Below are 25,411 nucleotides of genomic sequence, written 5' to 3'. Positions count from 1 at the left end.
CCCAAGGGACGGGAAAATCGTACACAGATAGTGGAAGAAGCACCTGCTGTTCGACAATTGGATTACGACCCGGTTCGAATCGTTTTTTTCGTTTTATTTTCGTTTCTTTCTTTAGCCAAGAGTCGTGTTCGCAGTGGAGAGAACGTTTGAAAGCGCGAAAGAAGTCGCTCGCGCGATATCGAGATTTTCGTGAAGAGGTCCGCGCGTATACGTGTTTCGTTTGCGTTTATGCAGGCTGATTCTCGCGCGATGCAGAGAAGGGAGAGAGGCAGATTAGAGTGCGATGGACGAGGGTAGGAAAGGGGTTCGGGGCTAACGGCTTGGCAGAGCGCAAAGTGGAAGGGGGAAGAGAGACGTGTCCGTCCAGGGTTTGGTTGCCAAACGATCCGAGAGATCGCGCTCGTGTCGCTTTCAGCCCGTTGCGCGTCGAGTCGCAGGCAGAGCTCTCAGTTGACGCTCAGTTCGGCTCAGCGAGGGCAGAGAGAAGAAAGAGAGTCTTTTCATGTGTGTAAACACCGCGCGTGTGTGTATCGTCGTAGCCTACCTGAGATATGTAAGGCCGTGTGCACCCCACGATGCTGCTCCAGGGATCTGTTAGCTGATTTTTCAGTATAAAGGGAAAAAAAAGGAAAGAGCGCTGAGAGAGATACTCGGTCCGACACGAACGTACCGTTTCTCCTGGCCGTGGTGATCCTTGACGCGAGTTAATGTACTGGGATTTCTGCGATTCGTGGATAGCGCGCCTCTCGCCTCGAGAACTGGCGGATAGAAGGAGAAAACACGTCGAATCGAAATCGAAGGATACTTAAGGAGGATCAAGGAGGAATAGGGTGAAAAGGCGAGAACAAGTGACTGGTGGAGACGAAGTGCGCGCTGAAGTGGACGTCGCGTGTGTATTCGAAGAGAGTAATGAGCAACGTGACAGTTTCCTTTGAAGGAGGAGACGGGACGACATGCAGCTCGAGCATGGTCCGGACCGGGACGGCGATAGCAAGATCGGTCGAGCAGTGAAAGAAACGTGCTCGTGCTGTACGGACGACGTGACGTGCTCGGTCCCGAGAAGACGACGATTGCCAAGTGTCCTGGTCGCGACATGTTTCAGCCGCGTACCGCTCGTTGATCGTTTTCAGCATCCATCGTCGCCGGTGACGTCCGGCGATCGCGAAAGTACGTGGAACGCGCGAAACGAGATCGACTGATCGCAAAAAGAAGAGAGACCGAATTTCACGCCCATTACGCATATCGTTACGCGTTAATAAGATAATATAAGCTGCAACGACTGATCGGCTAGATATTTACAGAACGATCGTTTCTAAAGGAGTGCTGTGTCATTTTTTGTTTTTGTTCGTTCCAACGTCGCGCGTGGCGCATCATCGTTGGACCTGATCATCGTCATCGCTGTTTCATCGCTGGATCGTTGGAACATCGATATCGGAATTCGATCGGCTGACCGATCCTCATCGACGACGTTTCTGCACGTGGCTCGACCTGCTTGCCGCCCGTCAACCTCGATCAACCTCGGTCGTCGTCTTGGACGCGTTGTCGCGGTGGTGGTGGTGGTGGTGGTGGTGGTGCATGGACCTTTTCTCGACGGATTTGCTACGCATTTTATCGCGCCCCTGGGCGCCTCCTTCTCTGTCTATCCCCGTCTCGCTCCGTCCTCTTCTTTCGTTTCGCTCGTTCTCGCGCCTTCTCCTCGTCTCTCCTTCTCTCGGTTTCTCTCTTGCTGGATTCCCGTGTGCCGTCTCCCTCTACCCCACGCTTACCTACCCCTCCACCTGTCTGCCGCGCCGCTGCACACCCTCTCTTCCCTCCGCCAACCCTACTCGCACGATCACGTACACCCGTACAATTTTCCCTATCCCCACCTACCGCGCGCCTTCTCTACCTTCCGCACGCGTTTTCTTTATTTATTCCGCGATTCCACGGAGCAACGCAACGCTTCGCACACGATGAAACGCGCGGCTCTTCCGTCCTCGCCTTTTTGAAATCGTCGTCTCGCGTGCCAATTCGCGAACGGGACTCGCCGCGGTATTTCCAACTGGTCTCGCTCCCTGACCATTGGTTACATTTGTTGCCGATTTCGTCGGCCACGCTCGACGAGACCGTCTCGTAAAATCGACGCGAATAACTACCGCTCTGCCGCTTCTCTCGCTCCCCCCACCTTTCCGCGTCGTCGACGTTCCTCACCGTTTTCTTCTCTTTCTTCGCCTCGTTCGCCTCCTACTCCTCTTCCTCCCCCTTCTCCCCTCTGCCTCCTCTACCTGCTGATCTTTCGTCGCGTACGGTGTCTCGTTTTGTCGGACTAACGTTACTCGCAACGTCATATCGGTTCGCTCGTGTCCGTCCTTGGATCGCATATGCACGTCGTAAACGCAACCGCGTGAAACGACGATGCGATCGCGTTTACCGGTCGACTGGTGAAAAATCGATCCGGTATTCCCGCGCTTGGTCTGCCGCTGCCACCGTCTCTCGAACAACGCGGACGATCGCGTCCGGATCGACCACGGAATCGGCTGCGTCGCGACCCTCGTTCCACGTCGACATCGTCACCGTCCCGGGCCTCATCCTTATAACACCGGCAATCACCTGTCACCATCTGCACCATCGCCGATCACGTGGCTTGCTCGACGGCGACGTTGTACGACAATGTTCACGCCGCGCCGCTATGCGGCTCCGGCGTGGGCCACCCTGGCTCCGTCACGCCGATGGGGTCAGCCACCGGAGCGGGGAATTCCACCGGGGTAACCTGGTGGGCCATGATGAACGGTTCCCTCTACGAGGACAGCCCGCCACCGGTCCCGCCAACTGCTTCCAGCCTCGTGTCGATTCAACAACAAGCAACATCGACACCAGCTTCCCATCAGCAAGCCACTACACCGACCTCACCAGCTGCACCGGCATCCTCTGCTACGAGCGCGCCTTCGGCGCCCACAGCCAGCGCCAGCTCGACCTCGCCGAGCGCCTCCTCGGTGGCGAGCAACAGCGCGCCAGGCCCGCTCCATATACCCGCCAAGAGATTGACGGCGACACCAGCCGCTTCCTCTTACGGCGAAGTCGGCTGCGTCGAGTCCACCGCCGCGCCCGCCGCTGGACCAGCGGGTGTCATTCGTCATTCCCATTCGTCCTCGGCTGGCTCCCAAGGAGGTTGGAGTTACAGTCCCCATCATCCCCAGGACTCTCATTACTCGTCTGCCGCGGCCGCGGCTGACTCCCTCAATCATCACCAAACCTACGGGGGTAACAATCCCCCGACCTATTACAATCTGGCGGCCGACCCTACCTCCACTTCCGGATCCTCCAGGGACAACCGGAAAGCCAGCACGCTCAGCTTTTGGTCGCCAGCCGCGGCGACAGCGGGTTCCGCCGCCACCGCCGGCTCCACTTCCGATTACAAGTCTTATAACTCGGCCGGTGTCGCCACCACCAGCTCCTCGACCGGGGCTGGCTCTTCCTCCGTGGCAACTGGTGCCACAGATCCGGCCGTTTCTTCCTGTCATCAGAGCTTCTCTCAGAGCTGGTGCAATTACGCGCCGTACACCACGGCTAGGCATCACCATCCGGTCGACACGGCTGGCCATCATCATCCACACTCGCAAGCCGGCGTCCCGTATTTGGCGCCGTCCGCGGCGGACGACCGAGGAAGGGTCACTGCCGCGATGGTAGCCGCCGAAGGCGCTTTCCCGCATGACGGATACGGTGGCCTTAGGAATTACGGGGCGCCCGAACCTGTTACCTCCAGTCCGTACCCACCTCCAGGTAAGCATCGACTCTGTCTTCTTTCTCATCTTTAATCTACCTTGTTTCCTTCCAGTAGCATCTGCCACTAAGGTAACGTATACACGTATATTCTACGTACGCGCAAGATTTTACTTTCCATTCGATAGAATAACTTCTAACGTAACTCGTGAACCGCGCAAAATTTGTTTGCTCGTAAACGCAAGGTCATCCACTGTACGTGCTCCGGCGAGTCCGCAGGGAAACGAAACGTCGTCCAAAAGTCACGAGATCGTGCTTCGAATCTCCTCTATCTCGGCCTTGAAATGAGTCAGCGAGAGAGAGAGAGAGAGAGAGAGAGAGAGAGGGATGTACAGAAAATTTAAATGGTCGAAATTCGCGAAGATCCTGACCTGTCACACAGTAGCGATTCAGTCATCGTTCATTCACGTATTTGGTCATTCTCTTTTGTCCCCACTCGACGTCCTTTCCTCGGGATCCTGGAACCCATGAAACGTCGCACGAGCAACAACGAACCACGGCAGGTTTATTGGCGGCCGTAACTCGTAAACTCTGGCGTGCGCCTCCGATCAGCTGATCCGTTCCATGACCCGTGCAGCCGTTCATTCTTCTCCTACTAACGGCCATTCTCGCTTTCCTTCTTGCAAATGCTGTCCCCAATTTCTTTTCGCGTATCCATCCTTCTTTCCGTTCGCCCTGTTTCACTTTTTAATCCGTTTGGATACTTTTTACCAGTTGTGTACATCCGCAGAACGTCTGTAGGTCCTTACTCGGCTACTTGCATAACCAGTCAGAAGTCTGTCGGCGTTGAAAACATATGCAAACGTGCTGTTGACATATTCAATGCCACGACCGAATCGTATTTTCCTCGTCGCCAAAGAGTCGTAACGGAACGAAAAGATTGGCTCGGTTTAAAGCTACGAGCTGGAGATTTTGATCGGCAATAGGATATTATAGAGGTCGGTGGAATGTACGCGCGTCGCTCTTCGAAATCGTAAAGAATAGGAAAATACGAGACACGGTAGTTGCTCATACGGGCAAGCTCGGCCCGATAAACGAGATAACGTTCGCGTGATCCTCTCGACTCTCGGCCCCGAAGTTAATCGTATGCGTGGTAGGGAGGTGCACGCGCAGGCGTGCGATCCATACAAAGTAACAGAATACGAGCGCCGCGTATAGTTTAACCGTCCCCCAATAGATGGCAGCTCCATTATCTTTGTTCGTCTGTCTGGTATACGAGACCGCGTCGTCGCTGCATCCTCTTCAACGTAGCTTTTCCCGAACGCTTCCGACCAACACGCTAGCGCGGTTTTTCGACAAGTTGCACAGACCACGACAGCTGCCGCTGTTCACGATCCACCGTTTGCAACCGATCAGATAACATCTTCCTGGTTGGGTAACGTTATCTTCGTAAGAAGACCGGTTGCAACGGAACGACGTGCGCTCGTCGTTTAAAAGCCACTTTGCAACTTTAAACGACGTCCTATGTTTCGCTTTTTAATTTATCGCGCGCTTTTCGATCCTCTCGGTCGTGTCTAATTAGGGATATTTCAACTTACTATCTGATCGCGCGAGCCATCGTTAATCGTACACCGTCCTCGATCTTTTATCTTTCCAGTTTGTATTCGGTTAATTTCTGGCCGAAAACTCGATTCGTCCTCCTTCGAAATTAACGCTTCGTCTTTCGCGTTAAACCGTTCCCGTAAATTGATTACAATAGACGGTCGTATCTAGATGATCGCAGAGGGAAGCTTTCGTCGCGTTCATATCAGTAAATCGTGGACAGTGGTTGTTTCGAGGGTTGGCGCGATAAACGTAACACGCTCGTTGCTGCCAGCACGACTGCCGCAAATCGATACGTCATTTATCCCGCTGTTTCGCGTGCCCCTTCACGCGTCCCTACTGTGCACTGACATTCGTAAGAATTCCGACCTTTGTTAAAACGATTGGCGTATTCCAACATTTTTTCGGGCGATACATCTTTTTCTCTCGCTCGTGCAATCACGTTCGCGAAACAAAACGAAAGAAAGCAAAAGTAAGTTAAACGAAATATATAGGAGAACGGGACGAATAATATCGATAGAAACTAGGGTGTGTGGGAAAATAAGAATTAGGACGGGTTTCAGAAACGTATATAGAAGAGGATAGGCGGATGACTAGAGGGAGGATATCACGTGCTCTAATAAGATAGGAAGAAAAGACGTAACTCGGATCAGCTCCCGAATCCTGTATAAAAAAACAGAGTCGAGAATGTTTGGTACATTTTTCCTGATCTTGCTATGTTTTAATCAACTTGCTATGTTTACAATAAGACATTTCTAAAGTTATGGCTGACGAGAAGGATGGAAGATTTTCTCAAAAGAAAAAAAAAAAAAAAACGATAACAAAGAGCAAGTCTTTAAGTTCGACCGCCGCACGTTAAAATTTATTCGTCTCTCGACGACCGCGCTATTTCAGTTGTAAATAAACTCACCTATTTTCGGTTGCTTTGATAAAATTCCTCGTTGGAACGTGTTTGTTAGGAAATAACAATCCCGAGGAGGACATAGGAGCGTTTTGAGAATCGAGACACGGTTGTGAATTACGTCGATGAGATTCAACAAGGGGAATAGCAGGTGGGAAAGTGCAATTTAGTTGCGCTCACGAGCGTATAACGTTGCCAGGCTCGCGAGGCTGTTGCATTCGTAGCTTTGCAACGATTACTCGCCATCGTTGTCCGTACTTGGGTTAAAGATAGACGGACAGGCCGACCGCTTTCGTAATCCCTTCGTTTCGTGCACGCTACGTTCGAGTATTGGGCGACCTCTTCCAAAAAGACGTTATTTATATCTCACCTTTACTACGCGCCTAATTTCAAAGGACTCTTAACATCGGAAATCTTTTTTTATAACAGTTCTATGCCGAAGAACGAATGATAAGGCAATGTCTTGATCGTACAGTACCTTTCATATCGCGAATCAAGAAAGACGGAACATATAATACAAATGAGAATAACCTCTCACGATCGTAAATAAATTTTTAGATTACGTGACTTGTTACTTTTGATTACAACGCAATATATCCGAATTTATTATCGTCAAATTAAAAAAAAAAATTATTTACGAGAGAAACGAAACTCTTTTTTTAAAATTGAAATTTATCGTCGTCGAACGTTTTAATTAGCAAGTAGAAAAATCCGCGAGGCAAACGAAATATACCGTGCGATTCGTGCTCGGTCTTGAACCACCGCTGCACCGGCTACAACGAGAAACGTACTAACAGTACCATGTTTCGCGTTTCCATTTCATGTTTTCCGCCCGGTTAGTATACCCGGTCCAATTATATCGGCTCCTCGGCCCGTCGCGTCGCGCCGCGTCGCGGCGAACCCTTTGTGTATGTGCCTCACGTATTTACACAATACACGCATTCGTCAAACGCACGCTGTAGCGCCAGGAAACGCTTTGGGTGTGAATTTCACGATTTCCTGACCTCGCATCCTCCTAATCAGCGAAATTTTAATTAAAGCAACTTCATTATTTCAGGGATCCTTTTATTTCTTGGAATTATTATATTTGTTATGTCAATACTCGTGTGAATTTGAAATCACGATTTTCTTTCTTCTTCCGTTTTACTTTATTTCTTCCGATATTTTAAAAATCGAATTAGCGTCACTTCCACGTTTACGATGCTGTATTCAGAAACCAGTTTAAAACTCGTACCTAGTAAATGCAATTATTAACCTCTCACGGAAAATTTAATATCGACTATAACTGTACCAGTTTTCCCTCTTCTCGACCGGAGCACGATCGTGAAGAGATAATTTTAAATTAATTAACCCCTTCGAGACTATTGGAAAAATACATCCCGACGCAAACTTCGGTTCTTTCCGAATAAGTTGTTTACGATCGCTATTCGGACCGTATTTCACGTAAATAGCGTCAGGTTCATAACGTAACGTGAAAAATTGTGTAAACTGTGTGTACTATAAAAGACACATGGGATTATATACCCCAATTTTAAAAATATGCTTAGCCTTATCTTTTTTAACCGTCCAACATATTGCATTGAATATCATTATATCGCGTTTGTTATTGTTTATTGATGGGAAAAAGGTGCGTTTCGAAAGGGTTAATTCCGAAAGTCTACGTAAACATCAATAAAGCGTCACTTACGATATTGGAATATACATACGTTAATTAATACGATCACTCGAGTATTACGCTTATCGATTTAAACGAGACTTTTTCCCCCTCTCGTTGATGTTAGCAGGATATGTTCTCGTGTTCAGGGTACTAATCCCAAAGAGTAAGCAGATCAGTTCATCCGACGAGAAATCGGGAGACGGTATTATTACAGTATCGATCGGTCTGTTTGATTCGGTTTATAACACGTAACTAGTGTCAATAGGGATTTCATTGGGAACAAAGACTAACGGTATTGTATAGTTACGCGCCGATACGTCGACTAACGAACCGATGTATTTGCTCTGGTTTCTGTCGGCTTGTACGGATCTAATAATTCCACGAGCCGCAGAAAAACGGGAACGGGTATGGTCATTTTGCAGATTGGGACGCAAGATCGAGAACATGGTAGTCGCTATCGAGTAACAACAGATCAAATGGAACGTATCTTAATGTCGTATAAGTATATTATTCTGAAAATTTGATTACTGTCGATGAGCGCAATCTCAATATCGAAGGAAATTTATTCATCAGCTATATTCCTAGCTAGCAACTAGGTTATTTGTTACCGGCAAACTAATTGTGTTAAGTGATGTGGGGTTCCTCCCCATCTTCGTTGTTTCCCGCAGGTTCCCTGGCGGGAGTCGGCGTCGGTGTCGGCGTACCCGGGATGGGCGTTGGTTGCGGAAGCTCGAACCCTCTGGAATGGACCGGTCAAGTGACGGTGAGAAAGAAACGCAAGCCGTACTCCAAGTTCCAGACGCTGGAGCTTGAAAAGGAGTTCCTGTTCAACGCGTACGTGTCGAAGCAGAAGCGATGGGAGCTCGCGCGCAACCTAAATCTGACCGAGCGACAGGTGAAGATTTGGTTCCAGAACCGACGTATGAAAAATAAAAAAAACAGTCAGCGGCAGTCGCAGCAACAGAATAACAACAACAACAGTAGCGCCAACAACGCGAATCATCACGCGGCGACCGGTAGTCACCACCATCCGAGCGCCGCACATGCGCCACCCTCGAGTCACCACGTGGTCGCGCAGGCGCACCACGCGAATGGTTCCGCGAAGCATCATCAGTGACCCGTGGCCTTCTCTGGGGTCGTCTTCGGCCATCATCATCATAGCCATGGCTCAACGAACGGTTGTGTCGGAAATGGGACTGGAACCGCGACCGGGACCACGACCGGGACCGGAACCGGGACTGGAAACGGCACTGGTCATTCCGGCGGCCACGCGAGTCTGGTTACAGGTCACAGCCACACGCTTCACGCGCCCCAACCTCAAACACCTCTGCCGACCCACGCCGCCGGTGCCTCCAACACCGTCACGCCCCCCACCGCTGTCGTTCATCCTCACATTCACGCACATGCTCATCATCATCAGTTGGCGCACGTGGCTCAGCAGTATCCTGCGCTTCTTCATCAGACGCCTCATGGCCTGGCTGCCTGAACGCGAGATCCTTCAGGTTTTGACGCCCCAGAGAAATCCTGGATCGGTCGTGCCATCGTACACGGCTCGACCTTGCAACGCAACTTCTCATCACCGTCGTCGTCGTCGTCGTCGTCGTCGTCGTCGTCATCGCTGGAAATCGGCATCCACGACAACGCCGTATAGATAGATATGTACCCGCACACTTATCAAACTTCGTTCAGCAGCTATTTAAAGACTGCCTACCACTTGTAAGGAAAGATAATGTTTCGCGAGTAGTATATTATTATTATAATATTATTTTATTATAATTATAATTATTATTATTATTATTGTCGATCATCGTCATCTTTATCGTCAATCATGTTAATTAGCCAACGGAGGGATACTGTTGTATAGAAGAGCGTGACTATCTACGGCGTCCTTGAAACGTCAACCATCAGACTCTTTTCCCACGTGTCGGTATCAGGTGTTGGTTTTTTTCGAATAGTGCGCATTACCATATGCGGCACCAAGCAATCTGTCCAATTCGTAATTTGATAGTATTTGCTCCAGTTATATATATTATATATATAGTAAAGCAAATTAATGTCACTTAGTGTCTGTCCTTCCTCCATCTCATCAACTTTATCCCTAACTGGATGAACACCTTCTGTCCTCCTTACTCCCAAGCTCCTCCTCTTTCAACACCGGTCTGTACCACTTGCCCGAAACTCTCGATCGTACGTTTGCTTTGTCTTGCGCTGTTCAGCTCACGCGATCCATCGGGAACGATTTAAAGAAAACATCGATCGGTGACAATTACGCAAGGACGGTTCAAGAAACGACGACATTGAATCCCATGGTTACGACACTGCGATTCGCCTAGGATCACAGCATCTCTTCCTAAGGGTAAGTCTATCGAAAGATGTATTGAAGCGAAAGAAGAAGCGCGATCTTTAAAACAATCGATCGATAGCGGTACGTTTAAACGAACGAATTATCGGATATGGAGAAACTCGCGGTGTTGTTAAGAAATTGGAATATTTCGTTTTGTTAAATTTTACATTTATTTGCTCGATAGCTGTTGTCTGTGATCTCGCGGAAAATACTGATATTTGCAGAGACGACCTTGATCGAACTATGGTTATCATATCTGTCGATCGTTGTCGCGTATCGATTTAATTTCTCGGTGTATTTTGTCGTTTCATGGGATCCAGTGCGCTTTTCTTTTTCGACGTTTCAGCCGAACAGTGGGACACGTAGGCCGATTTCCGATTCTGTACTATCCCGATAAAGATTAGCGAATTCGATTTGCGCATGTTCGTTCGATCGCTGACGACTCGCAGCAGGGTGAAACGATTTAGATCTAAACTTTAGATCTTTGTAGATAACTTCCGTACTTCCTGTCCGTTTCATCCTGCGCGAGGCCATCAGCTAGGAAATCGTTAATAGAAATCAGAAAGATCAAAGTGAGAAATTAAGACTGGGCCCGTTCGTAGTTCTCGATGCAGCGACTTGCGAGGACAAAAGTGACGAAAGTGTCACGGCCATCTCGCAAACGATTAGATCGAGGATGCGTCTGAGGCGGACCTAGTCCAAAGCAACCATGCGTTCGAAGGATTAGTTTAATTATGTCCAGAGTGTTGTATTCGCCTACCAAGGATTGCAAACTAGTACCTATAATTCTTATATTATATGTAAAAAATTGACTTAGATTTAAAGGCATACCTAGTGGACTGTGGAGTGATCGGGAGTACTATTCCGAGACTGAGTTTAGGATATCCGTTGTGGAACTAGCGGTACGCCAATCAGTCCTCACGATTGTAAAGAAATCGTGATGTACGATCGATGGAAGATATCCATTTTTCCCAAGCAAGGGGATCGTACCATCGAACAATGTTTTCATCGAGACAAAAGGAATTTGTTTGTTAGTCATTTCGATATTATTTATTTGTTGAATGCGAAATTACTGTTTTGTTTGGAAAAATTTCAGAGTTCTCATAAATATATAGATATATAATACATTTATGGAAGAATCAATTAATCAAAAGTCCAAATTTAGACATTTTCCTCATCGAGCGTTCGAAATAATATTCGTCCTTGTATCTACATAGCTATCGTAACTCGGCAACGAACTTCAATTCTCCAAGACCGTGGATTCATTGAACGTTCGAAGAGTTCGCGACACTGAAGAAAATTCAACGCGGAAAAGCCTAGCGCGCCAGGTGCCGGAATTCCTCTTTTCAGATTCGAGGACGGATGTTATCTCGGCCAGCCGAATGGAAAGGGAGCGACCGACTCGCGAGACGAGCGAACCGAACGGACCAACCAACGAAGTCCTAAACGCGGTCTTTAACTGTAAGAGCGACGAAGACGAAGGGTTTACCTTTTAATTGGTACGTCAGCGAGTAAGTAGGTAATTTAATCGGATGTTAAATGAAAATAAATATCCCAATGGATCTCTATTCTCTAAGGTGCAACATTATCTAAATTGTAAGGGCCGCTGAATGAGTGTGCATGCCTACGGTATATTACATACACATACACGCGTATTTTCTGAATGTTTCGTGCGAGTGTGCGAGCGCGCTCACGCGCCTACATCCCTATATACGCTTGTGTGAGTGCGTGTGCGTGTGTGAGTGAGCGAGTATGCGTGTATATGTGTATGCACGTGCAGCGTATGACGAAACCGACGAAACGTAAGCGCGCGCTTTACATCGAAGAGAAAAATCGATAAAGAGAAAGTAGGACCGGCGAGGATCGGAATTTCTTTAAAAGTGTAGACGCGCGCGCGCGCGTTCTGTACTTGCGAGCGTGTAGAGAGGGAGAGCGTGAGCGCGGCGCGTGAGTGGAATGTGTGCGAGAGAAGAGAACGACGGGACGCAGAGCGATTGAGAGATTGAGAGGAAGAGAAGATGAGCTGAGTGGTAAAGCGAGAAAGAACGTTATAAATAACGATAAATAGAAGCGTGTAGCGAGGAGGGAGGAAGCAACGAAGCAGCGAAAAATATGTATTGTAATAATTAGAGTAACTTTTAAACGAAAGAAAAAATGGAGAAACGGAATGTACTTACACACAAAGACATACGTCTGCGCACGAAAATACACGCGACACACACTGTGAGATTGGACTTGGATAGATGATATATAGATTCCGCCGCGACTACTATTAATACATTAATTATGTAACGACGAATAAAGTATTGAATACACGAGTATAGGTAAGATGTTAATAGAGATGCGAAAACGAGGCGACCAGAGATCGTATTAAAAAAAAAAAAAAAAGAAGAAGACGAAGAGGAAAATTTCGCAGGTGTCGACGTCAAGGTCAATATTGCAGTCGGCGCACCATTCGGATTTCAACGTGAATTATCGATTGTAATTAGTTGCTAATTGTTTTCCCGCTGACGATCTTCAACGCGATTATCACGATTATTATTATTATTATTATTATTATCATTATTATAACATTATTATTATATTATATTATTATATTAATTATTATTATTGTGAGCGTCACGTTAATATTATGTTATTGTTTTTATTGTGTGTTGTTTTGTATGTACCTATCAGCCAATTACGATCATGATATTATTATTACGAAATGGTAACGAAACGAATGGGCCTACAGGTATACATGTACGCGGAAGCGCACAGCTCGACAAGTATACAGAGGAACACGGTTTTATTAAATCTGATTAATTTTCATTGTTTGCAGGATAATCCTCGAATCTGCATCGAATAGGCTACTTCGATTAATGAAACAGTCGATATTCCGATTTTTTCGATTACGTTTGCCAGTTACTTTCCCCTCTGTTATGTTTTATGTTACCTTTTTTCAAATTTTTCCTTTTTGCTCAAACCCGCTACGGGAAGGTTTATATTAAATTTGACTTGTTTCAGAAGCTTTAAGACGCGTTTAAACGAGAATCGACGAGCTTTCCATCGAATTCGATCCGAATATCTCCGGGAAAGCATTTTTGCGAGAACGATCGACGAGGATGTTTCGATGGAGACAGTTTGTTAAGATCTCGAGTAATCGAGGAGATAGGAAGAGATGGAGCGAGAGAAAAGAAAGGAGAGAATGAGAAAGTGTGTGTGTGTGTGTGTGTGTGAGAATGGAACGTCAGGCAATCTCGTTTGCTCGAAGGGAAAAAAAAGAGGAAGAAAATGTTATACATTGCGAGAACGCGAATTTATTTTTTTTATATTCAAGTTACTAAATGAAAAAAAAAAGAAAAAACGAAAAGAAGCGACAAATTGTTCTTGTGTTATTACGTTTCTTTTTTTATATTGACGTCTAAGTGATCAAGTCACGTTTATAATTTCTCCTGGATGAAAGGAAATGTGAAGAGAATTATAATTATATTATTGTTTCATGCTGAATATTGTTACATTTACTCGATCAACGAATGCCGGACCTTGAACACGAAAAATTAACGTCCTTCCACTTCTACGTACATCCATTGTAATTTTACGAAGCTCATTTACATATTCCGCGTTTACTCTGTATATCTGTCACGAACCCTCACCAACTCCTAATTTTTAAGTGATTCATCCTCCGTTGCATATTTCTGAACGGCGTACTCTCATCAATTGCTGGTATAAAATAACAAGCAACACTGCAGAAACTTTGTTTCCTTTGCAAACCTCGCGAGAATTCATGGCTCAAATAATGTTGGAACGTACATGATTCGCGACGTACTGCTAACGTTTACGGTCGTTTGTACCTGTAATCGACCAGTACGATAACGAGCTGTTCGCTGCGAGGTAAGTAATCGAGTTGAAGTTGGGATAAGCGTGTTCTATTCTTCATTTTATGCTTGCAATTTGACACGTGTTCTATATAAGTATGCCCGTACACGTGCCGATCGTTAATCGATACAAAGGCATACGTTCTCGACGAAGATTGACATATTCCGTGGTGAAAAACGAAACGAACGAGCCGCGTTCCATATAATTATACGTGTCGCTTTATTTCGCGTTGAAGTCCATGTAATCGTCCGTTGGTATTATTTTAGCCATGATAGTCGAGCCGTACGAAGTTCTCCGGGGGAATCGTTTCGATACTTTTAGGTAGAAGGCGTTTCATTAAACAAAAGATAGAAATGTTCGCCCCTCGTGATCGAATCTGTCTGGTTTTAGTTGTATTTGTACGATATTAATTATGGTCGTAAGTGAGATATTATACGCTACTTGTAAATAAAAACACAAGATCTATCCTGTATTGAAGTGCAATAATAAAAACATGTTTAATTAGTGCCAAAGTAATTGCAGAGATAAGAAGATAACACACGATCTCCTCCTGCGGTCGGAATCTCGTGGCTTCCGCCGAGGAAACGGCGAACAAGTACCTTTATAAAGTACGCCACTTTATCGCGGAAGTAACGGGAAAAGATAAACGGTTTTCCATGAAACTTCAGCCACTCTGGCGTACGTACGTAATTTCAGAAGTTTAATCGTGCTCCCATCTTAAGCGACGATTTAGCAATCATCGTATATTAAACGAAAGTTGTAAAAATACGCCGTGTCGGAGTAGGGACGCGAGGAAAGTTTTTAAATCACGCTTAATGTCACGATCCACTGTGACTTTGCTCTTAAATCGAACCTGTTCTCCTTTGCTTCGATATCAATGCAAATGCATGTTAATTAACCGGTTACTATGAGCCGATGTGTTTACGCTCATTCATAATAAACTGAGAAGTACCTACTACGTTATTCGCGTGACATTTGATTCACGGAACGCTCGTGGATAAGCGAGCATGTTGGATCTTATTGAAAATTCATAGATTAATATCGTATCGTGCCTCGCTTACTATTCCGGTCGTTTAAACGTATGTAAGTTAAACGTACGAGGAATGTAACGATAAGCGTATCGATAAATTTGTTTTTATTTCTCAATCTAATCGGTTTTAAATTATAAATCTTTCTATAGCGGAGGAAACTGAGACCACCAGCTCGCAGTAAGTAGGTATAAATTAACTTTGAATAGTCGAGTCTTCTTATATAGATAATTCTTTAATCGCTTTTATAATACCAACACGATCAACAGTATTATATACATATAGATATTTCTCTGGAATATAGATACTAATTAGTAAAGCGTATAATGAAAAGAACAGAACGAATGGTGGTGGGTATAAACATCGAGACAAAGTATTGTGAAAGAAATTGTGGAACCGTGCTACGAACTTCGACATGGGTCAAATGACCAACTTTCTATCGATAAAAAAAATTGACCGGTCCCTGCTTCTGCTATTACTTTCTATGGGAACGGCGCAGCCCTTGAATATCCGGACAGGGAAGCAAAAAAAAAATTGGAAACATCTTCCCCAACTTTCTAACCCGCTTTTCGTTTCACCTACATCTTCAGTTCTGCAAAACGCTTTCCTCGATCACCACGCGACTTTCGAATCTAGTCACGCGATACAAAACGTTCCTATTCTGTATAGAAAATTAGCAAGGATAGCGACGTTCGTTGGAATCCAATCTTACAAAGTTCGTGTTTGTGAGTTTATACTTTGCTGACACGTACGGAGAAATTGGTGCATTGGTGTTTGTGAAAATTATATTGGATAATTATGTGAGATGTTTAATAATCGGTGCAACCTAGTGTGCTGTGGCGTAGGTGAATTTGTTACTTTAATGGATCTTATATTTAATCTGCAAGCAGCAAGTTTAATCTTCGAATCGATCGGTTTACGGATTTTTCAACCGCCGAGTTAAACAAATTTTTTATTTCTGACTTTACATTTGAAATTTAGTCTCGCGTATCCATGCAGCATATAATTTTCATTTCATTAGCATATACTTTTCATTCAAAATTGTTATTTGTTCAACGTGATCATAGTCAACTATCGAACGATATTAAACACGTACAATGCACATATGTGCAGAAACATTGAAGCAGAGTAACGGAAGGTCTAATAACGAGGAATGATTGAGTAGGTGTAATTTGTAGGACAATATTTCATGATTACCACTCCCACGTTGATATGCAAGTAAGTGTTAAATGAAATCTCATAGGCGTTCTTGCATAACCCACTTCTCTCTTGAATCCAATATCTCTAGAATTCGTACAATATTATTTCTATAAAGCTACTCGACTATCTTGATCCGTCAAAAATTTTCAAAGTAAAATATTCCAAGCTATCTTACGTTAGAGGTATCGCGTAATTTTTGTTGGCCTTGAAATATTCGGAACAAAGTTTAGACAGCCGCGTAATATCAAAAATAACGTCTTGCGGAAACGCAACCGATAATTACGAGAGAAATACCTTTGTGCAAAGTTGTCACATTTTTGTCGCAATGCATACACGTCATCCGGCACGCGAAATGCATGCGAAGGACACCATAACCTTCTTATCTGGCTGTCGTAACGGAGGTCGATTGTTCGCCTCGTTATTCGAAACGAGGAACGTTCAAGCAGAACGTAATGCCTTCTTAGCGCAACGTTTGTGGAAAATATCACATCGGAGAGCAGTCGATCGGCAACGTCGGTCGTAACAAGCTATTTGCAACTACGAAAGCTGGAAAGATACGATCTTTCTCAATTGCTTTGTATCGAAATACAAAATGACGCTGTTTCCAGAAAGCTATAGGATTACGCATCGAACTTTACCGCAAGGTTCCATATTATTATATTCCTCTGAAATTTCATCGCGAGCACAATCAGGCGGTTGCGGGATGAAAGTCGATCTCCTTGCCAGTGTAAGTCGTTAATGTCGAGGGAAGAAATGGTTCATCGTCTCCACGGCTATATTTCAACGAAATAAAAATTTGGAATCGGCGAGTCGGCGGGATTGGAATCTGCAACATTGTGCGGAAAATGACCAAGAAGAGGCGTTCGGCCGGCGGACTAATAAAAGGTTGACCAAACGTCCTTCTCAGGCGGAATGGAGGAGCCAGTTTTTCGAGGCAACGAAGACACCCGCCCACCGTGTTCCACCTATTCGACTCGAACTCGCCACGACCGCCGGCACCGGGTATCTTCCAGTCGAAGACGAACGCCCACTCGTTCGTATGACCACTGCGAATTTTATTCTTCTTCTCGAATTGAATTTCATATAAGGATAGTTGCCTCCTCGAGGGTTGCTTGCGTAGGAACGATAGAAAAATATTGTTCGTTTTTACCGAATATTTGAATATCATATCGGTCTGAAGAAAATATTCAAGATGGAAGTCAACGTTGAACCGAGAAAGAGATACGTACCTTGTATACCTATTCTAACTTTTCTATATTATTCGATATTACTTACTTCGGACAAACTTTTACGATAATAGTAAATCGATGTTCGTTATAATTATGAAACGTTTCACGGAACGAACAAGACGAAAGCCGGTTAACTGGGAAACAATCGAACGCGAGATTAATATTAATTTAACGAATGACCGACAAAAAGACACGATAATGAAACGTCGTTATTGCCTCGCGGCTGGAGGCAATAACATCCGAGAAGAGTTTCATTTTTGTTTCAGCTAATCCTGTTCGCGTATAACAGAGCAATTCTATTAAGAGGCGGGCGAGAGTCTGATGACTCGACGAGGGTCAGAGAATAATTCGACCGAGTCGCGATCGGGGTGGGGTTTTCTGCGTGTATCCGATTGAGACGTTATTCAAGGCTTCGCCGATTCTCTACCGCTATTTCCGACCAATAATCATGGCGGAGAAGATGAAATCCCCCTAACAATTCAAGTTTCAAACTCCTAGCCGTAAATTATAGAATTTAAAGTCTGTTTCAAGTCAAATTTTTCAATCTGTTCGCGTCGATTCTTTGCCATCGTCCAAATTGCTCGCAGTTAGTTTCTAAAAATAAGAGAGCATCTAGTACCTATGTATGTTAAAATCTAGACCTCCGAAACGTTCGAGGAAACCAAAGTTTTATTACCTTTTTCCGTCGTCTTTGCTTATTTTTCTACGATTTCAATTTAAAGCATTTGCTCCGTACGATATTACTTATAAAGTGAAAACACGAACGCGAGATATTGTATTTCTACGTATCAGAAAAATTAACAAGTACCACGTAGGATATTTTAACAAAGAAGGGTGCCGGTGTAGTTTGCTTGATTAATAGTGCTCTGAAAGATGGAACGTTTCAAGAGGAAGAAGCCAAGTAACGTTGGAATGCGTTAAAAAGAGTGGCTCGCCGGTCATTAATTCAATTAAGATTGCGGTTTCGTTTGAACATTATGCGCGTCATTCGTCACCCGAGTCTGATAATTTTGTAACGACAATAAAACAATCGTTTTAACGACTAGCTGAAAACATACTTGCATCGCGGCACTGTCGAGCGTTTTTATCACGATCGCGAAAGAAGAGGACTCAGAAGCACTTACGATCGAGCTCGTTATCTCAGAACTTCGCTCTGGTTGCCTCATAAATAATTCATTCGGCGAGCAGGTTTCTTGGCGGGACATTTTTTCGTGCGGTGCCACACTCAGCGCCCAATGAATTACTGGTATATTCAGTGTAACGACGCTTCTCCGCGAATGCGACAGACTTTTTATCGTACGTCCGCCGCGAACTCCTCGGTTATCTAAAAATAATCTGTTCGAATTGGCGTTTCGCTCAACCACGTGCAACTTCGTTTTACCGTAGATAGACACGAGTCTTTTTCAGGTGAACGGGCAGATTTGCCAAGCATCGTTCTCGAGCTTCGTTTTAGTAAATTCCTCGTGGCGATCTTCTGTTTTGTTCACGGCTAGAATTATTGAGTTGCATCGTTTGAGAAAAGTCGAAATCAAAGCTAAGAGAAGGATTGGGCTCGTTTTGACGAAGCAAAGAGACGGAAGAATTCACCCATCGTTGGTAAAATTTCGATTAATTTTTCCTCAATGCCGGACGTTTTCCAATAAGTAAAAACCGAGTAGAATTCCTCTCATCTCGCAAAGGTAATGGTAAGAATTCAACGACCATCCAGAGTTTCGATTAATTTCATGCTGCGTGTTTTCAAATAAATTGAAAAGCGAATAAAACTCCGAGGCGAAGATATCCTGTGAAAATAACGAAATAAAAGTAGCGGAATTGAACGACGATCGATGGAATCTCGATCGATTGTTCTATCGCTGAAAGTTTTCAAATAATCGAGAAACTAAGAGGAACGAGGAAGAAGATGGATGATATTAAAAGAGGTGGAAACAGTGGATCCGAGCAAGAAGCAAGGAGGCGTGATTTTTGCGCCGTCTGAATGTTGCGAGCGACTCTATTCTTAGAAAAGGATCGCTCGAGAACAGCCGTATTTACAATGTAGGTGTACCGCATTTAAAATATTGCCTTTAATATATAGTGACCGTGGTGGCTGGAAGCATACGCAGCGAAGAAGATTGCACGCGTAGTGGGGGGCAGGAAGGTATTTAATACGTTTCGGCGCATAAATTGCCGAGTATATGGGGCGTTATGGGGTGGGACGTGACCATCGTCGAGCGTTCGGCTCTCTCGCCAGAGCGAAATCATCGCTGTCACGGCCACCATGTTGCCCGTTGTAACCTGGGACATCGTTTTCTCCCTGCCTTTCTCGATTCGTTGATTTCTCTGCCCTTCGCCTCGCATTCTTCCCCTGCACGTTTTCTCGTACCTGACTACGGCCAAGAACGTTCGAATTAGGGACAAGAATCATTTCTGCCAACTTCTTTCGATATTACAACGTGCTCGAGTTAAAAGATGTCCTTTGGTCAACAAAACTATACAATTCCATGGGCTACCTTTTGGTCGAGGAGATTTACGAATAGGAGAAGGGATCATCGGATTCATTGGATGGCAATGGCATGGTCGTTCGATTTCGGGATAGATTTCCATTCAAAGGAGACTTAAAATCGCGCGAGGTTCCGGGAAAAGAGTCGCGGGACACGTCCAATTTATTTACTTGTCCGCGAAATTCACCGTTCCGATTGGTCGATGCTAGGGTCTGCGATATAAACTCGGACCGTCGTTGAAGCCGAGAGCCGCTTCTGCCGTAGGGTTCTTCATATTAGACTTTTTCGTATTCCTTGGGCGCATTTAACCGGCTATTTTATGCTCGTCGTGTAGGATACAGTCTGCCTCATGGCCGGTGCTCTTGCCAGCAACCGGATAATAACGCCGAGAGACGGTCGGTGCCGTCATTTTCAGATTTTATTATATCGCCGTTTGTCCTCCCCTCGCGGACGCGGTTTAAGCGTGCGCCTCTGGTATCCTTAATTGGGATTAATACGAACGGCGATCGCGACATGTGTTGCGACCGAATCGTTCACCTGTATGCGTGCATCGGGTGCTTAAAGCTTCTTCACGTTTTAATTCGAACCGGTGGCCGAGCTACCGCTTGACGTTTAACGTTTTTCGCGATTCGCCCGCGAAACACCATCCGCCAGCCACTCCACGCCGACTTTGCAAGTTTGTAATTGGACGATACCTCGAGCGCCGATGGTTTCCGAGCGCTCGAGCTTCCCACGAGGCCTCAGCCGTTTCCTTCCAGCGTTTCACGCCGCTTGTTTCAGACTTTGGAACGCAAAGCCGGCTTTGCTTGCGAGACAGGCCTCGCTTATATTGCTCGATCTTCGTACAAATTTATACAGACGGGCGAGCTCTTGGTTATTGGGGATCGGATTTAATTTCGCTGGATTCGAGAAGGAATCCGAGATGACGTTAAGACTGTGGTTACGACGGATACGCGTTCCGAAGAACACAAACGTGTGTTGGGGCAATCAGCTAAAACCATTGACCATAGTCAGTACACGATAATACGACGAATGGAGATGCAAATTGACGCGAAATGATATTAATCGAGATCAGCTATATAATTAACGAGCTCGCGGTGTATCTTCTTTGTTCGAAGAAAAATGTTTGTAAAAAGACAACTTGTTGAGAGAGAGGGAGGAGAGGAATGAACGGAATGAGAAAATAACGTTTCTTTCGTTGGTTGTTCCACAGGAGAGCACCATTACCGGGAATTACGCGGTTCGAGGAAACACAACGATGCGATCGATTCAGACAATGCCTATGGAGTCGCGGTACATTAATTTCTTTCTTGGAATCGTACTGGGTCATACGCTGGGACAAACTTTATACGCCATCGCAAGTCTATGCTACGATCTCACAATTTTCTGGAAATGTGTCTCGCTTTAACGTCGCAGCGTTGTTTTGAAAATTAGTCCAAGTAATTAGTAATACTATCGTATTCTTAGAAATCGCGAAATGGCAATAGGGCGATAGTATCACGCGAGGAATGCGTTATAAAATTATATTTTCATTTATAAAACAGTATAACGGGCAAGATGGATGCACACCTTTATGCTGCACGCGTAATTAGGATATTAATCACGCCCAGACATTCGTATTCCATATAGGTAATTAAAAGTAGCCAGGGGTCGCGCTTTAATTTCATACTGCGGATTAAATAGTTCGCTTCGAGTGTCATAAAGCGAAAGAAATAACATTCTTACGAATCGTAAATTCGTTATCGCTCGTACCAATTTGTCCGCGATTATCCGCGTGAAAGTCGATTCCGAAAATTCGTCGCTACTTCATCGTGCATTACTTTGAAATTTATCAGAGCACGAAGACACGGTCGAGTAAGCCGGTCAGACAGCATGCTGCACAATTTCCATTTTGCGAAGAAATTTCAGCGGTAGAAGCAAGCTGCGTCCCCTTACTATTCTTCGTCCTTATCGTCGACGCGGATCGGCAAATTTTATTCCACGGAAAACGATTTCCGATCGACGACTTTCTACCCTGCTTACGATAAATATTTACACCTCGTACGTAGATCCGAAATTTTGGACACTTCCATAGAGACGTTAACAAGATATCACAGTTGGAAAATGGAAAATACAGCGTGCGTCACGAGAATCGGACGCGGATCGAGCGCAGCTGTTGTACGGTTTGCAGCGTTCAAGAATCTTCGTCCAGATATTAGCAAAGTATCGGAGACGTTGGAAAACTGGGTATTTGAAAAAATGCTTACTAGTTACACGTGTTTGAAAAGGAATAGCGGAGGGCGCCACCGCGCAGTAACAAGAAACACCTCCACCGAGGAAACATTTTCTCTTTGTCTTCGGTTGCTATCGTCTCTTTCCGAAGCTTTCTCGCCTCGACACAGACGATGGACGGAGAGACGTTCTCGCGACGTCTCTCTCGGCTTCGCGATTCTCTATCCCGGCATAATCCCCTTCTCTGCCCGTTTCTCGAATACCTCTTCTTCCACTGCCTCACCTTTGCCATTTCAGTCGGTTACTCTCCTCTTCCGATCGAGTGCCGCGCCCATGTCGACGACGACGACGTCGACGCGACGTGGACAAATACAAACGCGGCATGCTCGTCCGCGTACCCCTTCGAGGCATCCCTCGTTCATCCTCTTCGTGGAATGTCGAAGGAAGAGCAACGAGGGAGGTCATGGCGACACATAATTTTCTCTTCTCGGTCTGTTGTCTTCATTGCGGCGCAGCGTGGAGGCCCGGCGTCATCCTGTTCTGTATCGAACGAACGAAACAAGGGACGAGGTATCTCGGTCCTTGTTGGTCCGGCTTGTCTATGGTGGCTGGCAAGCCGAAACGAGGCAACCAGCAGCAGCGGTGAGAGAAGCGAGCATCGTCATTTTCTCCGGATCCTATCTCGCTTTTGCCTGCGGCCTCGCCATCTTCCTCCAGCGGTGGCCAACGCCAGCCGCTCGGAGAAGGGAGAACGAGGGTTGGGCGGGCGGCTATTTGGACGGGGGGGCGACCGTCTCTGTTTTGAAAGTTGCTTGGGAGCGTAGTTTCTCTTCGTCTGGCCCGCGTTCCCACGTATATACATTTGTGATCGGCTTGGGGTGTGCGGGGTGAGAGAACCGGGGCGCGGCTCCGTACACCCGTAGAGGGGAACGGAGAGGAGAGGAGCGAGCGGGGAGGAATAAAGAGAGAAGAGGGACGAGGAAAGAAGGAAGAGAAGAGGAGCCGAGGGACGAGAGCGGAATGGAGTGCAGCGACGAGAGAGAGAGGAGAGTAGCCGAAGCCGTTCCAGTACAGACGGCAGGGTAGGGTGAGAGGGGAGAGCGTTCGCAAAGTGTCCCTAAAACTTTTACAATCGCTCGGCTTGGCTCGCTCGCTCTCGCGTTCTCGCTAGGGCTATGCTTGATGGCGTATCTTCCAATGTGAGTTGCCCATAATACTAAGATGTACGGCTGCGCCGGTAGGGGTCCCGCTTGGTCTCTCACTCACTTACTACCTTATAGTATAGCAAAGCCAAAGGCGTATAGCGCGCCGAACGTACGGCTGTTCCATCGCGTTAGCCAACAGTATTTCGCCGGTATTTTCGGTTTCTAGTCGCGGAACGATCGCCCTTTCCGTCAGGGCCGGCCGCGTTCCTCTCGCGTTTTCGCCAGGCCGCTGCTCGAGAGCCCGCTCGCGCGGTTCGCCAACACTACGCTTCCTCTCGCTCGAGTACCGCGCCAGCCCTTTTACCGTCTCCCTTCTCATCGTCTTCTAGCTTGGCTCTGGCAGCCAGCGAATCGCTGGCGAAAACCGACTACGGAAACTTCCGTACGCGCGCGTCTCGTGCTACACGATCCACTTCCCTGTCGAGTTTCGCGAACACCGACCGTGTTACGTTAGTGATGTGCCAGGGAAAGTTCAACGTTCCTCCAGTTGCCTTGCCAAGTAACCTGAGTCACGTGATTGTCCGCTATTATCGTGCATCAGTTGGCCCGTTGCATGCTGTTGAGTGCGTGCCGCGTCGCGACGAGCGTGGCCAACGCCGCCGTCGGAGCAACGGGACGTCGAACCAGGTTATTACCACCCTCACGGTAAGCTTTCTACCAACGATCACGTATCTTTTGCCGCGTGCAACGCTTCCCACTCGGTTCCACCTTTATCGTTCGCTGGTCGAGTATTTGGTAAACTTATTGAAACAGTTATTACTAGATGAATTCGATAGCCGATGTCAAGCGGTGCTTCCACCGAGTTAACGTAACCAAACATTCTCGGTATTTATCACGTGCCTCCCTTCTTTCTTCCTACCACGATAAATAAATAAAATCAGTCCTACCATACAATACGTACGTCCGTCTTGCAGCATATCCTCGCCTTTGCTAACGAAAGATCAAAGTTCTCCTTTGATCGACTAACTCGAACGGACTCGATTATTTAACATTCTGATTCGTTCGTCTAACCGAACCGTGCATGCGTAACGTCTAAACAAACATATCGAGTTCTCGCAGGTTGATAGCCGAGAATTTCTTAATTCGTTGGCTGCTTGTTCCACAACGAACGACCGTCGCCGCGTTCGGTGCCTCTGTTTTGCCAGAGAATCTCACCGCGGCGGATAAACAAACGCTGCCACCCAAATACTCGATTAGCGGAGTTTTTTCGCGGTCGGAAAACGTGGCGTGGAACGGCAACGAGGAAGATCGCAACGCGAGAGGGGAACACGGCGAATTCCTGGTGAAACGGTGCATCGTTGTCGCGGCGGTGGCAGCAAAAGTGGGGATAGCCGGTTATCGATTGGCGGAACGGTCGTATCGCGGTTGGCCACGCCCAATCGGCCGCCGCCGTCACCCGTTTTCATGTATCGCGACCATGCGCCATGTGACTCTCGTGTGCATTTTCTCGATGCAGGAAAATACTCGCGCAGGTCGGGATCACCGCGTTATCGACCACCGGATGCAAAGTCCTCGTAAACCTTAAGCAATGCCTTCATCCTCCCCACGCGTTCTCCATCCGACTCCCTTAGTCCTCGATCAGATTCACCACCCTCTGCTCCTTTGCAAATCAACTTGCTTGCCGATCGTATAACTGCTACGTTTCGTTCGTTGAACAACCTCGACGCATCTTCCAGGGAAGGTACGAATTCGAATGCCGTCGCTGATCACCTTGGACAAACCGAGCCAAACCATTGTCCTCGACCGTTTAAATAATGTTGCTTCTTGCCAAGATTCGCAGATTTTTTGTGAATTTATTTATCCGTTGCTATATAATATACGAGCCATAAGTTGCAATATCACAGCTAACTTCGACTTTGCGAGTCTCTGAAATTTTACTATCAAAGTATTTTGTCGATTCTCCTATAATTTCATCGATTTTTGCTACTTTTTATTTCGCGCGGTTAACCGATTTGCCGAATAAGCGACTCGTATAATTCTTTTTTGTTTCTTCGTCA

At 46.2% G+C, this 25,411-nt stretch overlaps 1 protein-coding gene across 5 annotated transcripts in view; it reads left to right on the top strand.

The window, feature by feature from the left end:
* The window catches only part of LOC132915472 (homeobox protein php-3-like), a 79,678-nt gene extending 67,132 nt beyond the window's left edge, over positions 1–12,546 (top strand). For 2 of the 5 annotated variants that reach the window (XR_009659874.1, XR_009659875.1), the window contains exon 6: positions 10,076–12,546. Coding sequence is in view for 3 of the 5 variants with exons in the window: in XM_060975295.1 (XP_060831278.1) it covers positions 2,709–3,759; positions 8,489–8,976 (1,539 nt within the window). In the remaining 2 variants the exon portion in view is untranslated. Of the gene's footprint in view, positions 1–1,264; positions 3,760–8,488 lie in introns of those variants that run through there. The other 3 variants (XM_060975297.1, XM_060975296.1, XM_060975295.1) reach the window with 3 other exon arrangements.
* Positions 12,547–25,411: the final 12,865 nt, after the last annotated feature.

Source organism: Bombus pascuorum, chromosome 17 (genome assembly GCF_905332965.1).
Source record: "Bombus pascuorum chromosome 17, iyBomPasc1.1, whole genome shotgun sequence".
Lineage (NCBI taxonomy): Eukaryota > Metazoa > Arthropoda > Insecta > Hymenoptera > Apidae > Bombus > Bombus pascuorum.
This window is presented reverse-complemented; position numbering and strand designations above follow the sequence as displayed.